General features: G+C 48.0%; 1 protein-coding gene across 2 annotated transcripts in view; it reads right to left on the bottom strand.

Moving 5' to 3' along the window:
• The window catches only part of Os9 (OS9 endoplasmic reticulum lectin), a 25,366-nt gene extending 11,292 nt beyond the window's left edge, over window positions 1-14,074 (bottom strand). The window contains exons 1-5 of one of the 2 annotated variants that reach the window (XM_028752115.1): window positions 13,890-14,074; window positions 13,308-13,484; window positions 12,562-12,625; window positions 12,090-12,166; window positions 11,783-11,881 (exon numbers count right to left, since the gene is read on the bottom strand). In XM_028752115.1, the coding sequence (XP_028607948.1) occupies window positions 11,783-11,881; window positions 12,090-12,166; window positions 12,562-12,625; window positions 13,308-13,484; window positions 13,890-14,051 (579 nt within the window). In that variant the 5' untranslated portion in view covers window positions 14,052-14,074. The remainder of the gene's footprint in view (window positions 1-11,782; window positions 11,882-12,089; window positions 12,167-12,561; window positions 12,626-13,307; window positions 13,485-13,889) is intronic. The other variant, XM_028752116.1, reaches the window with a different exon arrangement.
• Between the last annotated feature and the right edge of the window lie 1,340 nt (window positions 14,075-15,414).

The raw sequence follows: 15,414 nt of genomic DNA, 5'->3' as shown, positions 1-15,414 counted from the left end.
GGAGAGGGAGAGGGAGAGGGAGAGAGAGGAGACAGAGACAGATGGATAGGTAGAGAGGGAAGATGGACAAGAGCCAACTCCTGAAAGCTGTCCCCTGACAACCCCACACATACATACACTAAATTAACCAGTTAATTAGTTTTCAAAAATTAGGCATGCTCCTCCAGAGTGTATGAAGTTAATGTACGCTAATCCAAAACAAAACAAAAAAAGATAATACAAGAAAACTGGAGACCAATTTAATAAACTGCATAACGGACAATTAAAATATTAGAGTACTGAACAGGCATCTGCTAAAATACATCATGGCATCAGACTAAAGCGGCTGCATACGGAAAGTAATCAGAAGAGTGGAGGGAGGTGTCTGGAGAGATGGCTCAGTGGTTAAAGCGCATGTGTTGACCTGCAGAGGACCCGGCACCCACATTAGGTAGCTTACAACTGCTTGTAACTCCAGCTCCAAAGGACGCCCCTAACCCCAGGCACATGCACATAACAGACATACACACATGTTGATGTAAATAATTTTTTTTTAAGAGTGCAGAGGGGCCAGAGAGAGGGCTCACCCAATGGGGCACGTGCACCGAGCCTGATGATCTGAGTTCAACCCTGGGGATTCACAGAGTAGCAGGAGAGAACTCACTCTTACAAGTTATCCTCTGATCTCCACACACGGTACACACACATCACACAGATATAACATGCACACACATGCGCGTGCGCACACACACACACATACACACACAGTAAATAATATGTAATAAAGAGCCGGGCGGTGGTGGCACATGCCTTTAATCCCAGCACTTGGGAGGCAGAGGCAGGCGGATTTCTGAGTTCGATGCCAGCCTGGTCTACAGAGTGAGTTCCAGGACAGCCAGGGCTACACAGAGAAACCCTGTCTCGAAAAAACAAACAAACAAACAAAAACAAACAAATAAACAAAAAAGATGTTATAAAGAATGAAGACAATCTTCAGGAGAGGAGAAAACGTTTGCAAACTTGTCGAGGGATTGATATCCAGAATACACAAGGAACTCGCACGACTCAAAAGCAAAAACCAGACAACTTGGTTAGAATGAGCGACAAATCTAGCAACATCTCAGAACTAAACAAGAAGAAAGAAGAAACAACAGACCAAGTTAACTATTCCACGAAGACACACAGACGGCAGGAAGTACTTTTTTAAATGTTCGTCATCTCTAGTTATCAGGAAATGCATACTGGAACCACAGGGACGTATCACCTACTCCAGATGTGACGGTTTAACAAAAAGACAGGACGCCGTCAGCCGGCAGGGCTGTGCGGAGCAGGGATCCCTGCACACTGCTGGCGGCGATGTGAATTACTGTAGCCATTATAGAAAGCGGTGTGGAGAGTCCTCAGCAAACTAAAACCAAGGCCGTCATGACTCACATGAAGACGTGCTGACATGGGCTACTGACGCACCACAGGGGACGGACGGCTTGCCTAGCAAGCAAAGCTCTGCATTTGCTCCCAGGGACCATGTAAACAGGGCATGGTGGCTCATGCTTGTAATCACACACTTGGGAGGTAAACGCAGGAGAATTTGGAGTTCTAGGCCATCCTCAGCTATGTAGTAACTTGGAGGCCAGCCTGGGCTACATGAGACCTGCCTCAAATAAGTTAACAAGCAAACAAACAGATAGGAGAGAGAAAGCATGCTGAAGACACACTGTAATACAGTTGAGACAGCCAAGATAACAGTCTGGTACAAGGGGCTGGGGAGATAGCTCAGCTGGGGAGATAGCTCATTTGTAAAAGTGTTTACACACACACACACACACACACACACACACACACACACACACACGAGTTTGCTGGCTAGCCAGTCTAGCTGAATTGGTGACCTCCAGGTTCAGTGAGAGATTCTGTCTCAAAAAATAAGGCAAGATGGCTTCACGGGTGAAGGTGCCTATTATTAAGCTTGACTGTCTGACACTGAGTTTGGGCCCCAGGACTCCAACAGAGGAAGGCGAGAACTGATTCCTGTATGTGGTCCCGACTTCCACACGCACACTGTGACAGAGGAACTGGGTTCGCTTCCTACATGGTGGCTAACAACCATATGTAACTCCAGTTCCAGGAGAACTGATGGCCTCCTGTGGTACCAGGCACACACGGCACACAGAAATACATGCAAGCCAAAACCTCACACACATAAAGAAATAAGCTTTTAAAAAATGATGCAAGCTGGGACAGTGTACATGCCTGTAGCCCCAGCACTTGGGAGGCAGAGGCAGGCGGATTTCTGAGTTCGAGGCCAGCCTGGTCTACAAAGTGAGTTCCAGTACAGCCAGGGCTACACAGAGAAACCCTGTCTTGAAAAAAAAAATGATGCAGAGTTACAGAATAAGACACCCAACATTGATCTCTGACCTCTATAAATACATGCAATCAACACACACACATACACGCACACACACATGCACACACTCACAAGAAATGTACATAGCATACACAAACAATGTGGCTTAACTATACAGAATGCTAACTTGCCATAAATGGATAAAATCTTGTGGCTTGTAATATTGTGGATGGACCCAAGACATTCTCCTAAGTAAAACAGACAGACAGACAACCCAGACACAGACAGACAGGAACCTCAACCAACACTTTAAATGGATCATATAGAGGTGAGTATATTAGAGTAGTTATCAGAGACAGAGGCAGAGGAGACCAGGGCAGAGACAGAGAGGGAAGCTGGGTAGCTGACACTGCTTATAGTCAGGAGAACCAAGGCGTGTGGTCCTACTATGCGGCGGGCGTCACAGACTGCGGCAATGCACTGCATTTGCTTCTCTTAGAGACAGGATTTACTGTGCAGCCTTGACTGACCTGGAACTCGCTATGCAGACCTGGCTGGCCAAGAACTAACAAGAGGAGCTGGAGAGATGGCTCAGTGGTTAAGAGCACTGACTGCTCTTCCAGAGGATCTGGAATCTGTAACTCTGGTCCTAGGAGATCACATCTTCTAGTTTCCACACTCAGACACCAGGCATGAACTCTGTATGCACGTATATATGCAAGCAAGCAAAACACGTGTCATTCAAAAATAAATAAATCTAAAAAAGAATTCATGGAGGCCTGCCTGCCTCTTAAAGGTTCTTGCACAGCAAACAAAAACCAAAACCAAAAGCCAAACAACAACAACAATGGGGTAGAGACAGCTTGCAGAAGAGAAGACGGTCTTTACTAGCTAAATACCCAACAGGGGAAGAGTGATATTTACGATATATAAAGGACAACAAGAAAGTTTAAAAACAACCAATAATGAAATGAATGGACAGCTATCAAAAGATAAGGTACCAATGGTCTTATCATGAGAAAGCATCAACCTCACCAGTCTTGGAGAGGCAAATAAAACTACATCCAGATCCCACCTGACCCTACCCCCGAATGGTGGCCATAGAAAAGCAAGTGACATTAGATGCCACCAGGATGTGGACAACAGACTCTTCCCACACTCCTAGAGTGGATGCAGATGGTCACTGCAGAAGTCAGGACGAAAGCTCCTCTAAAACCAAAGACAGCCGGGTGTGCTAGCGCACGCCTTGAACCTCAGCACTCACAGGGCAGACACGTGCAGACCTGTGTGAGTTTGGGGTCAGCTCCGTCTACACAGTGAGCTCTGGGCCACAACAGGTAAGTCATGGGAAAAGCCAATGTATCCAAAAAAACAGAGGTACAGATAAAAAAAAAGGTGGTTTATGTGCATACAATCAAATTATATTTTCAGCTATAAAGGAACAAAGCTATGCTGTGTTGCAGTCACTGTCTTAGTGCTGTGAAGAGAACTGTGATCAAGGCAACTTTACAAAAGAAAGCACTTAGTTGGGGGCTGGCTTACAGTTTCGGTGGCTTAGTGCATTGTAGCAGGGAGCATGGTGGCATCATGGCACTGGAGCAGGGGTTGAGAGCTTTACGACCTGACCCACAGGCAGAGAGAACTTATGCCTGCTATGAGCTTCTGAAATCTCAAAGTTCACCCCCACTTCCTCCAACAAGGCCACACCTCCTAAACCTTTTAATCCTTTCAGACAGTTCCACTCCCTGGTGACTAAGCATTCACATATAGGAGCTTCGGGGGCCATTGTTTTTCAAACCACCACATGGTATTTATAGGAAAATGTATTCAACAGACAGTAATCACCTTAACCAAAAATGACAAATATCAGGCTGGAGAGATGGCTCAGTGGTTAAGAGCACTGGCTGCTCTTCCAGAGGTCCTGAGTTCAATTCCCAGCAACCACATGGTGGCTCACAACCATCTGTATTGGATCCGATGCCCCCTTCTGGTGTGTCTGAAGAGAGCAACAATGTACTCATATATAAGTAAAAATAATCTTTTTAAAAAATGACAAATCTCTCTTTCTTCTCATATTTGTGGATCTTGGATTTTATACAGATCCATGAGCTCACACACATGTGTACACAAGAGGAGGGGTGAACTATACGGGGGACAAAGCCAACTACAGAGAGGGTGGGTGTGGAAGGATGGGTGGAGGAAGTGGGTGAACATGTTTAAAGTACATTACACACTTAAATAATGTCTGTGTGAGACCCACCACGGACAATGAATGTATGTCAATTTAAAAACATTATTAATAAATAATAAAACAGAGAGAGAGAGAGAGAGAGAGAGAGAGAGAGGGAGCTGGAGAGACAGTCCAGCAGGGCAGAGGATTTGCTGCTCTTCCACAAGATCCGAGTTCTGTTCCCAACTCCCACACTGGCAGCTCAGAGAGACCTGTAGCTCTAGGGGGAATCTGATGCTTCTGATCTCTGACCTCTGAGGGCAACACACGTACGCACATGCATGAGCGTTCACACACTTAAAAATAATACAAATAAATGCTTTTAAAAAGTGAATAAAGTAGGGGCTGGAGAGATGGCTGAGTGGTTAAGAGCACTGACTGCTCTTCCAGAGGTCCTGAGTTCAATTCCTAGCAACCACATGGTGGCTCACAACCATCTGTAATGGGATCTGATGCCCTCTTCTGGTGTGTCTGAAGACAGCTACAGTGTACTCATGTGCATAAAATAAATAAATCTTTAAAAAAAAAAGTGAATAAAGTAAAAACAGTGGCTTAAAGGAGGAATTTTGAATGTTTCACCATAAAGAAATGATAAATGTTTGAGGGGCTCGATAGGATTTTCATGATGTAAATATTATACAGCATGTATATCTTGAAGCATCACATGGTAACCATAAGTGTGTGCAATTTTATGTCTGTCTGTCTATCTACCTATCTTTTGAAACCGGGTCTCTCTCTGTAGCCTTGGCTATCCTGGATCTCAATGTAGACCAGGCTGGCCTTGAACTCCCACAGATTCATCTGCCTCTGCCTCCTGTGTGCTTGGATTAAAGACGTGCACCACCACACTTGGCCCTTTATATATATTTAAACATCGTTACGAGGTACATTACTATAGAAACAAAACGAACAAAGAGTTTTAGAATATGACTCAACTCACTATATAAATGAATCAAAGATGAAAAAAACAAAACAAAAAGCATACAATTGTGTTAATGACCACAGGAGAATTGGAAAATTCCATACCATCAGTCATACAGCACCGACAGCCAAGGACACACAACATGAGACTTCCTTCTCCTGATGAATTGTGCTTAAAACCAAAACCACTACAGCAGAAAAGCTCCTGGAAAACACGCCCAGAATGAAATGCCCCCTTAAAGCCAAGGACAGAGCTTAGAGAGACGGCTCAGCAGCTATGAGCACTAGTCGTTTTTGCAGACGACCTGGGGTTTGTTCTGATCTTAGTGTGGCACCTCACGGCCTTCGGTGATGAACAGTGATGTTGGACTATAAGCTGAATAAGCCCTTTCCTCCCAAGCTGCTTTTGGTCATGGAGTTTCATCCCAGCAATAGAAACCCTAACTAAGTCATGTGACGTACCTAGAATTGTCATATGGAGAAAAGCAGAAGGGAGCTGGGAAAGGAGAAGCAGGAGGATTACCACAAATAGAGAAGTGTCTCTACTCTGGAAACAGGAATAACAGGCACATAACCTTGAGAGATACCCAGTGCACCAAGTGTACACCTGAGAGGAAGAACAGAACTCGGGTAGTATGAATTCTTTCCCACAATAAAAATAAAAAAAAAAAGGAAGAAGAAGAAATTAAAAAAGAATGTCTCTATGTCCAAAAGATAGGTCATCTAATAAAGGGGCAGTGGCCCTAGCTCATTCATAAAACATGAGTTTGTTCCTCTAGCACATAGCTCTGCTCCTCCTTGTTTGCCTAGGGAATCTGCACATTGCCCAACAACCCCCACACAGCACCCTGCATACAACAAGGGAACTAAACGTGGTGATACCCACCTTTACGTGGGAGGCAAAGGCAGGCAGATGCCTGTATGAGGCTAGCTTGGTCTACATAGAGAGTCCCAGGATAGCCAGGGCTACATACTGAGACACTGACTCAAAACAAAACCCAGCAGAACTGAAAGTGCTTCTCGGCAGGGTACAGGTAAGATCTTACCGTCACCGGGCTGGAGCTCTGCATCACCGCCCCGAATCAGAAGGATATCGGCAAAAGAGCAAGGCGGTGTACTGGACACGGTGACGATATTTTACTTTACTTCCCCTTTTCTGAGATGAGAGCTTGCTAAGTAGTCTGTCCTTGAACTCATAATCCTCCTGCCTCAGTGTCTTGAGTGCTAGATTTACAGGCCTGCATCATCACAGCTGGCTACTTCCTTTTTGTAGTCCTGGGGATGAACTCAGGGCCTGATACCACAGGGCCTGATGCCTACCATAGCATGAAAGAATAAATACAGCGGGGAGTGGCAGCTCAGGCATGTGATCCCAGAAGTGGAGGGATGGAAGCAGGAGGAGAAAACTCAAGGCCAGCTTCAGTTACATGTTAAGTTGCAGCCTTAGCTACACAATATCCTGTCTCAAAAACAAAGCAAAATGCAACAATGTATACTCTCTATGATGTATGTGTTTATAATAAAATACAGAGAAAAGGCCTGGGCAATTACTGTGGTTTCAAGAGCCGAGGGAGGAGTTGAGAGGCTAAGGTTTAATTGTGTTTTAGCCTCTTAACTCCCTCTTTAATCAGAACATAGACTGTGCGGAGAGGTTCACCCTGTAATCTTAGCCCCCAAGAGGCAGACACAGGAGGATCACAAGTTTGAGGGCAGGGTGGACAACAGAGCGAGTTCCAGACCAGGCTTGGCTATAGAGCAAGACCCTGTTTCAAACACTCTCTTCCCAAGACCAAATCAAGGACAAATGCAAAACAGAGTCAAAGCAAATGTGGCAAGCCAGCACCATTGATTCTCTCAGAAGCAGACTGCTCTCTCTGAGGCATGTCACAATTAAGAAGAAAAATCAGTGTCATTGCTAGGATCATAAATACCCAAGGCAGGATCCCACACTGCTAACCAGAGCTCAGCCCCACACAACTAACGTTTATTATTATTTGTTTTTTGAGATACAGTTTTACTCCATGGTGTAGGCAGGCCACTGACAGTGATCCCAGAGGGATCATGGATGACACTGCGGTGTGCTGGTCAGGGAAGCTGGGAGTCAAGGACTCACACTCACCAGACAGGCTCCCTTCTTCCCGCCGTGTGCCTGCCTGGCCCTTACCAAAATGCCCAAGACTGCCCCCGGCAGTTTCCAGTATTCCTCTTCTGGAAAGTGCAGATGCAGTCAACATGGCTCTGTCCTTCCTAGGTCCTGTGTCACGGTAACACTACTGTGGCCCATAGCAAAGTCCCTTCCTACTTATTCCCTAAGATGCTAGGATAGCTCCCTCTAAAGTCTCAGACTCGTCCCCAGCTGTTGATCCTTCTGCCTCAGCTTCCTAAGCATCGGGATTACAGGTGTGAGCCACATGTCCAGCTTCTGTCCTACTTCCTAAACTGTCCGCTTTCACTGAAGTATCTACTCACACCCATGGTTCCTACAACCACAGGTTGAAGACCGGCCTCTCGCTGTGATACGATCTCTCTCCTGGCCTGCAGATCTTTGCTTACCCGGGAGATCTCCACTCCCAGGCCTGAAAGCCACCAAAAGTATCATCTGGAAAACCAAACTCACTGTTTCCCACTGCCAAGATTCCTCCTCTCCCCACCGTCTGCCCAAGAGTCATCTGTAAATCCTTCCTCTTTCGCTGCTGGCTTTCCCCTCTAAAACGGCTCTCTTCATCCTTGGGTCACTTTTGCTTCTCAACTGGATTGGAGTGTTACCTGACTGATCTCTCAATGGCTGGCTGTAGGTCAGAGCGAGCCTCCAAAGCCAGGGTGAGCATGTCTCACTCTGCTGACTCCATGCTGACCCGTGGGCACCCTGCCTCAGCAAAAGAACAGCGCCTCACCCAGCCTGTGGGCCCAGGCTGTGTCCTGCCCCTGACAGCTGCCCACTCCAGTCTCCTACATCCTTGGCTTAGGACTAGCCCTCCCCATCCTTGTGACTCTCAGTTCCCAGGTCACGCCATTACCTCTTGGCTCCCAAGCCTTTGCTCTTGATTGCTCTTCCACCTGCCATCTTTCTTCTTCCCATCTCCCACCCCTCTACACCTGCTGGGCTAAACTTCCACCAATTATCGGTTCAGAGGTCACATTCTCTGTAGGCCTTCCTTCTACCTTCCGCTTAGCTCCCCTGGCTGCTGGCCTATGGTGTGCACCCAGCCTGGAATGGCTGATCCTGCTTCACTGAACACCTGCCTCTATTGTGTGTTCACGGGACGGGGCGGAGGGGGGGGGGAGATGCCATGCTGCTAAGTGTCAGGGTACAGTGACGTGTGACAGTGGCCTCACACATGAATGTGGCTCTCTGTATGTGGAGCACTGCGGGGACACAAGTGGCTTTCTGGGTGAGTCAACAAGGCTAACGTTTGAGGCCGGGCATGGTGGCACATGCCTTTGATCCCAGCTCTTGAGAGGCAGAAGGAAAGAAAATCCGTGAGTTCCAGGTCAGTCTGGTCTACATACAGAATTCCAGAACAGCCAGAGCTACATAGAGGCCCTGTCTAGAAATAAACAAGTAAACAAACAAATAAATAATCTGGCTGTCACTTATTCTATTGTTGAGTGACTAGTTGGGCACCTACTTGGTACCAGGTACCATTCCAGGAACTGAGGAAAAGAGTAAGAAACAGGACAGACACTGTCCCTCCCTTCTTGGGACTCTTCAGTGGAGTTAGATGGAGGGATATTAAATAAGATCACTTCAGGCAATGATACATGCATGCCCTTGTTTGTCTGTTTCTGAGACAGGTTCTCATTCTGTAACCCAGAATGTCCTAGAACTCACTGTGGAGCCCAGGCTGGCTCCAAACTTAGCAGTCATCCCCTGCCTCACACTCCTAAGATCTGGGTTTATAGGGGTGAGCCACCCCATGGCCACTTTACGATACGGACTTTGAAGCTAAAATGGCCATGATCGTCCTTAACTCCACCCCACATCCGACACAACAAATCTGAAGGTTTTACCTTCGGAGTATAAATACGACACCGGGTGGGGGGGCGTAAGCAACGCGCAATGATACACACGCATGAAATGTCACAAGGAGCTGGAGGGACAGCCAGGGCTCGGTGGTTATGGGCACGTACTGCTCTTGCTGAAGACTCAGGTTTGTTTCCAGATCACAACTACCTGTACCACTAGTTGCCAGGGATCTGACTCCTCTGGCTTCTGAGGGCACCCCTGTATACATGGTGCACATGAACTCATTCAGAAAGCTTTAAAACAGTTTCTTCGGGCTGGAGAGATGGCTCAGTGGTTAAGAGCACTGACTGCTCTTCCAGAGAACCTGAGTTCAATCCCCAGCAACGGCATGGTGGCTCACGACCATCTGTAATGGGATTTGATGCCCTCTTCTGGTGCATCTGAAGACAGCAACAGTGTACTCATATACATTAAATGAATAAATAAATCTTTTTTTTTAAAAAAAGATTTACTTTTCCTCACAGGTTTGTCCAGCCACTTGGATTAAAAAAAAAAAGTCTTCTTTAAATATTTTTAAAATGTCATAGCGAAACCCACTATTTTTGTTTGTTTGTTTTTGGTTTGGTTTGGTTTTTTGAGACAGGGTTTCTCTGTGTCTTCCCGGCTGTCCTGGAACTCACTCTGTAGACCAGGCTGGCCTCGAACTCAGAAATCCTTCTGCCTGAAACCCGCTATTTTATATAAAATTAATAGTTTTTTAAAAATTAAAATTAAGCCGGGCAACGGTGGCGTATGCCTCTAATCCCAGCACTCGGGAGGCAGAAGCGGGTGGATCTCTGTGAATTAAGGGCCGCCTGGTCTACAGGGTGAGCTCCAGGGCAGTCACTGCTGAAGCTGAACTGTAGAAGGGGTCTCCAGGACCAGGCCGAAGGGGCAGCGAGCGCTTCCTGTAGCACACAGAGTCAGCTCACGCCGCTCTCAGGGACCGGCTGGCAAAGTTTTGGGATCGCTGCAAGACGGTCGACATGCATCATATCGACAGCTTGGTTTGGGCACGGATGAAGTGTTCGCACGATGGATGTGCGCTAACATAGCAAGTGTCTTCCCCCTCTTGAAACGGCTTGTTCGATGCTACTGCGCAATTGACTGTGCCAGTCTGTTTTGCACACAGCTAGTCCTGGTGGGTGCCACAGCTGCTAGTGCTGTAGGCAGTTCTCTATAGGTGTCTACGATTGTGTAGACGGGGAAGCTTTCCACATGCATCTGCTCGCGTGCCCCACCTGCCTCCACTCCGCTATAATCCAGGAGAACGAGGAGGACCGCTTGTCAGAGGTGCAGGAGAGAGTCCCAGCCACAGGACAAACTAGGGTCTTCTCTTGTTTGTCTTTCTGTAGTTCACAACAGCCTTAAGCTCACGATGCCCCCACCTCTGCCTCCCAGCTTCCTGAGGTTATAGGTATGTACTGCTACACCTGACCGAAGAGAGGCTTTGGTTTTTGAGGCTGTTCTGGAACCCACTAGGTAGACCAGGCTGCCTTCAAACTCACAGAGATCCTCCTGTCTCTGCCTCCAGAGTGCTAGGATTTAAGGCGTGCATGGTCACTGCTAACCCTGAAGAGAGTTTTAAAAGACCATTGGGAGGATAGTCAGGCTTTGAGAGAGCTAGCCCTCTCTCTCTCTCTCCTTCTCATCCTCACTCCTTAGCTGTGATTCAGCGCTGTGACCCTTGAATACAATCCCTCGTGGGGGTGATCCCCCACCCCAGCCATGAGGTAATTTTCTGGTTGAACTCTTGTTACTGTTACAAATCATAATGTAAATGTCTGATATTCAGGGTATCTGATGCGTGGCCCTTGCGGGGTCTGGACCCACAGGTTGAGAACCACTGGCTTGTGGCTTCTCTCAGACTCACTCCTTGTGTTAGCATCTGTCTCGCCCTCTACATCAGGCCTTCTCCACATGTAGTTGTTTCCTGTTCGCTTCTGGCTTTACCGGAAGAGTTAAGACCAATGTCTCCACGTTACACTCAGAGCGAGGAGAGTCAAAGACAGACGCTAACATTTACAGCTTAGGTAACGGAAAGGAAAAATGCTGGAGAGATTGAATGTGGCTGGAAGTACTGAGGGTAGCCTACGGGAAACGCAGAGTTAAATTACCTCTGGAGATGCAGACAACGGCATCTGGATATCAGAAACTGGGCTGTGCACCTAAGAGGTCCTGATTTCAGGACATAAGCATCCTCCTCCCCTCCCTTAGTGGTCAGACTATTGTTTTTTGTTGTTGTTGTTGTTGTTTTTTGTTTTTTTCGAGACAACGTTTCCTTTTCTTGAAGACTTACCCGAACTTCGGCTTCTCGGGGCTTCCCGTTGAGATCACATTTGGACCCATTGCCGTAGGTCTGGCTGTGGTAGCGTTTCAGTCGATGCTGTTTGGAGGCCTGGAGGAAAAACAGGAGGCGGGATGGAGAGGGCCTGAGAACGGGAACACCCTCCCACAGGGACCCGGGGACCCTAGGACCAGATCCCAGGGGACTTGATGAGGACCAAACCCCAAGAAACACACCAGCTCAGTCTGACCCTCCCTGTTGCCTAAGCTATCTATCTGCAGCTCAGCCGGTCCCCATTCCAACCCCACACCCCAGTCACCTTGGCTGTTTCGTCGTCCCAGTTGAAGGCTGACTGGTAGTAGCCAAGATAGAGGATGTCACCTTTGATCTCTGAGTCTGTAAAAGGAAAGCCACTGTAAAGTGCATTATTCTCATTATGAGGCCTAGAAGGGAGGACTGAGAGGGAGGACTAGGAGGGAGGACTGCGAGGGAGGACTGTGAGGGATGACTGACAGGGAGGACTAGGAGGGAGGACTGTGAGGGATGACTGCCAGGGAGGACTAGGAGGGAGGACTGTGGGGGATGACTGCCAGGGAGGACTAGGAGGGAGGACTGTGAGGGATGACTGACAGGGAGGACTAGGAGGGAGGCCTGTGAGGGATGACTGACAGGGAGGACTAGGAGGGAGGACTGCGAGGGAGGACTGTGAGGGATGACTGCCAGGGAGGACTAGGAGGGAGGACTGCGAGGGAGGATCATGATGGGTTAATGAGAATGTAGGAGAGAGTCACCTTCCATATGGTACTGCTGGATATGGCGTCCATAACAGAATTCATATGTCCACCAGTCTTTGGTCTGACAATGGGAAGAGGAATAGTCAGGAGACATGACAATGTCTCCTTGTGAAACCGCAGTCTCCTGGCTCCAAGGTCTATATCCTGTCATTCCATTCTCACCTCTCTTCCCCCTCCCCCCTCCCGCATTCTCGACTCTGTGAGAAGGGACAGCTGTTTTCTTTTCATGGCTGGAGACGCGCATCTAAAGTATAACTGAGTCCCACCCACATCCTTTCTTTTTCTTTTCCCTTTTTTTTTTCCCCCAGTCTGGGAAGGGGTAAGACAGGGGCCACAATGCTCTGTGATCCAGCCTGGGATCACAGGCATAACTCATTCCCTGCCCTCCGTTAAGATAAGAAATCATGGTATCCTTGAAGCACTCGGATGAAGACTCCCACAGGTTCAAGTATTAACTGAACTCCGAATACATTGGCATCCTGAAGTAAGAGGATGGTGCAGAAGTAACTTTACAGGTACGCTCCTGCTCCTCCCGTCCCACCACCGTCCTTCTGATCTTGGTTTAACCTATTTTGAGATCTTCTATCCTAACCCTTCCCTACATCCAGCGTAGACTTTGCTTTGTCCTCCCCGCTCTCCCCTCCTGCCCGTAAACATATCTAGTACACCAATGGCCTCTTAACTCCCACCGGACTCCACTCTGGTTCCCAAGACTTCCCTCCGCCCACCCCAGTTCTTTTCACCTTCAGCAGACAAGGGGCGTCTCTCATTGGGCTCAACAATTCAGGGATCCCAGGCCCCTGGTAAGCAGGCGTCTCCTCCTCCCTTTCACGCTGGAAGTGAATAGCTCCAGCTGGTAGGCGGCACTCATAGCGCTGTTTGTACTTTGAAGACACAACCACCACCTCTGAAGCTTGACTCTGGGAAAGAAGGGTCGGGAAGGGGGGCAGGGAGGCAGAGGCTGGGACCAAGAACAACGAGATCCCTCTTCAGACCCTGGGGACGTGCCCAGTGGAAGAGAGAATAAGCCACAAGTCCTCCAGCTGCCCCGGCTGAGCAGAGGAGAGGGCGCTCTCGCTTCCCCACCCGGCGGGGTCCGGGTGCTTTCACCGCGACCCGGGGTCCACAGTGGGGGGAGCCCCACCCCTGCCGGTGCCTGGTCCCGGGGGATGGGTCTATCTGCCATTCCCAGCAGGACCGTAAGAACACCACCATCTCTTCTCCATTCCCCCGGTCTCCCGAGCCGGACGCACAGCTGCCCTTCCTCCTCCACCGTGCGCCCCTTCCTCTTGCACAGGACCCTGGTCTCGACCCACACCCCTCACCTGCCCTCCCATGACAGGCAGCGGCAGGATCTGGATGCCATAACGCATCTCACTCAGCTCCTCCAAATTCAGGCTCCCGACACCTCCCGTCAGATGCGCAGGTAACAGGAGCCCCAGAAATAGCAATCCCAACAGACTGGACAGCAGCGCCTCCGCCGCCATCTTCCGCTCTATCTCGGCTAGAGATGTTCCTTCCGCCCCAAACCTGGCAGCGGCCTCACCCGCCCATTACCGCCCCACGTTCTCATTGGCTGTCTCGGCGCTCTCTCTTACGTAACGCATCCTCATTTGTAAACGTGGCGTCAAAGCCTCCAGGGAGGCGGGTCGCACTGTTAGTAAAAATCAATAGCTGTTTCTGATTGGCCAGGAGCAACAACCAATCAGAGACGAGATTAGGCCCCTCCTCTCCTCACTGCTTATTCCCGAGGTGTGGTCTGTGACTGTGTTCTTTTGCCTGTTGTCTCGTCCCTGCCCTCGCCCAGCTGTTGGGAATAGAGCTTCTTATTACTTTTCATATATTTCATATATTTTCATGTATTTCTTGCAATGTATGGCGCCTCCATCGGGCAGAGTATTGAAGCGGAAGGTGAGTGTGGGGGATCTCTTTGGAAGTTACTTAATATCTTCAAAATATGCTATACAGAAGCATGCCTCTCCATATAAATATATATGTATTCGTACATATATTTATGTGTGTACATATATAATCTACATGTATATACGCACAAATATACACATATGTACATATTTATACACACACACATATATATACACATATATATGCTACTATATTACCAGCAGCCAAATAATCTGTGTCAAAAACCTCAATTTGTCCTCCAATAAAATTATCTTAAGGAGGAGAGTGTGGTAATGTATGCCTGTAATCCCGGCACTCCTGACACAAAGGCAGGGGGATCAATAATTCAAGGTCATCTTCTTCAATATAATGAGTTCCAGACCAGCCTGCGATATATGAGTCACACTCTCAAATACACACAGACACTGGTTTAGCATGTGCAAAGCCCTGGGTTCAATCCGCATCATAATGTAAACCAAACATGCTGGTGTACACCTGGAATCCAAGCAGTTGTCCTCGGCTACATAGAGTTGGGTCCAAGCCTGGAATACATGAGACTCTGTCTCAAATGAAGAAAAAATAATAACGGAGCCAAGAGTGGAGGTGGATGCCTATAATAACTGGTTGAGGCAAAAAGATGGACAGTTGGAGCCAGCCCAGATTATGAATAGCAAAACCTAGAAGGAGGAGGAAGAGGAGAAGGAAGAGGAAGAGAAGGAGGAGGAGGAGGAAAAAGAAAGAAAAGAAAGAAAGGAAGAAAGAAAGAAAGAGAGAAAGAAAGAAAGAAAGAAAGAAAGAAAGAAAGAAAGAAGAGAAACAGGCAGGGGAGAGGAGAAGGGGAATATAAAATAAAGGGGCTTCTGGTTAAAGTTGGCCGGGGCTTGGGGACGTGGGGAAAGCATCTGTTTTGTCCAGACTGTAAGGGAAAACCTGTGAAAACAAACAAAG

The sequence above is a fragment of the Grammomys surdaster genome, unplaced genomic scaffold (genome assembly GCF_004785775.1).
Source record: "Grammomys surdaster isolate TR1022 unplaced genomic scaffold, NIH_TR_1.0 125877, whole genome shotgun sequence".
In the NCBI taxonomy this organism is placed as follows: Eukaryota; Metazoa; Chordata; class Mammalia; order Rodentia; family Muridae; genus Grammomys; species Grammomys surdaster.
Note: the sequence above shows the minus strand (reverse complement) of the source record. Positions and strands in the feature narration are given on the sequence as shown.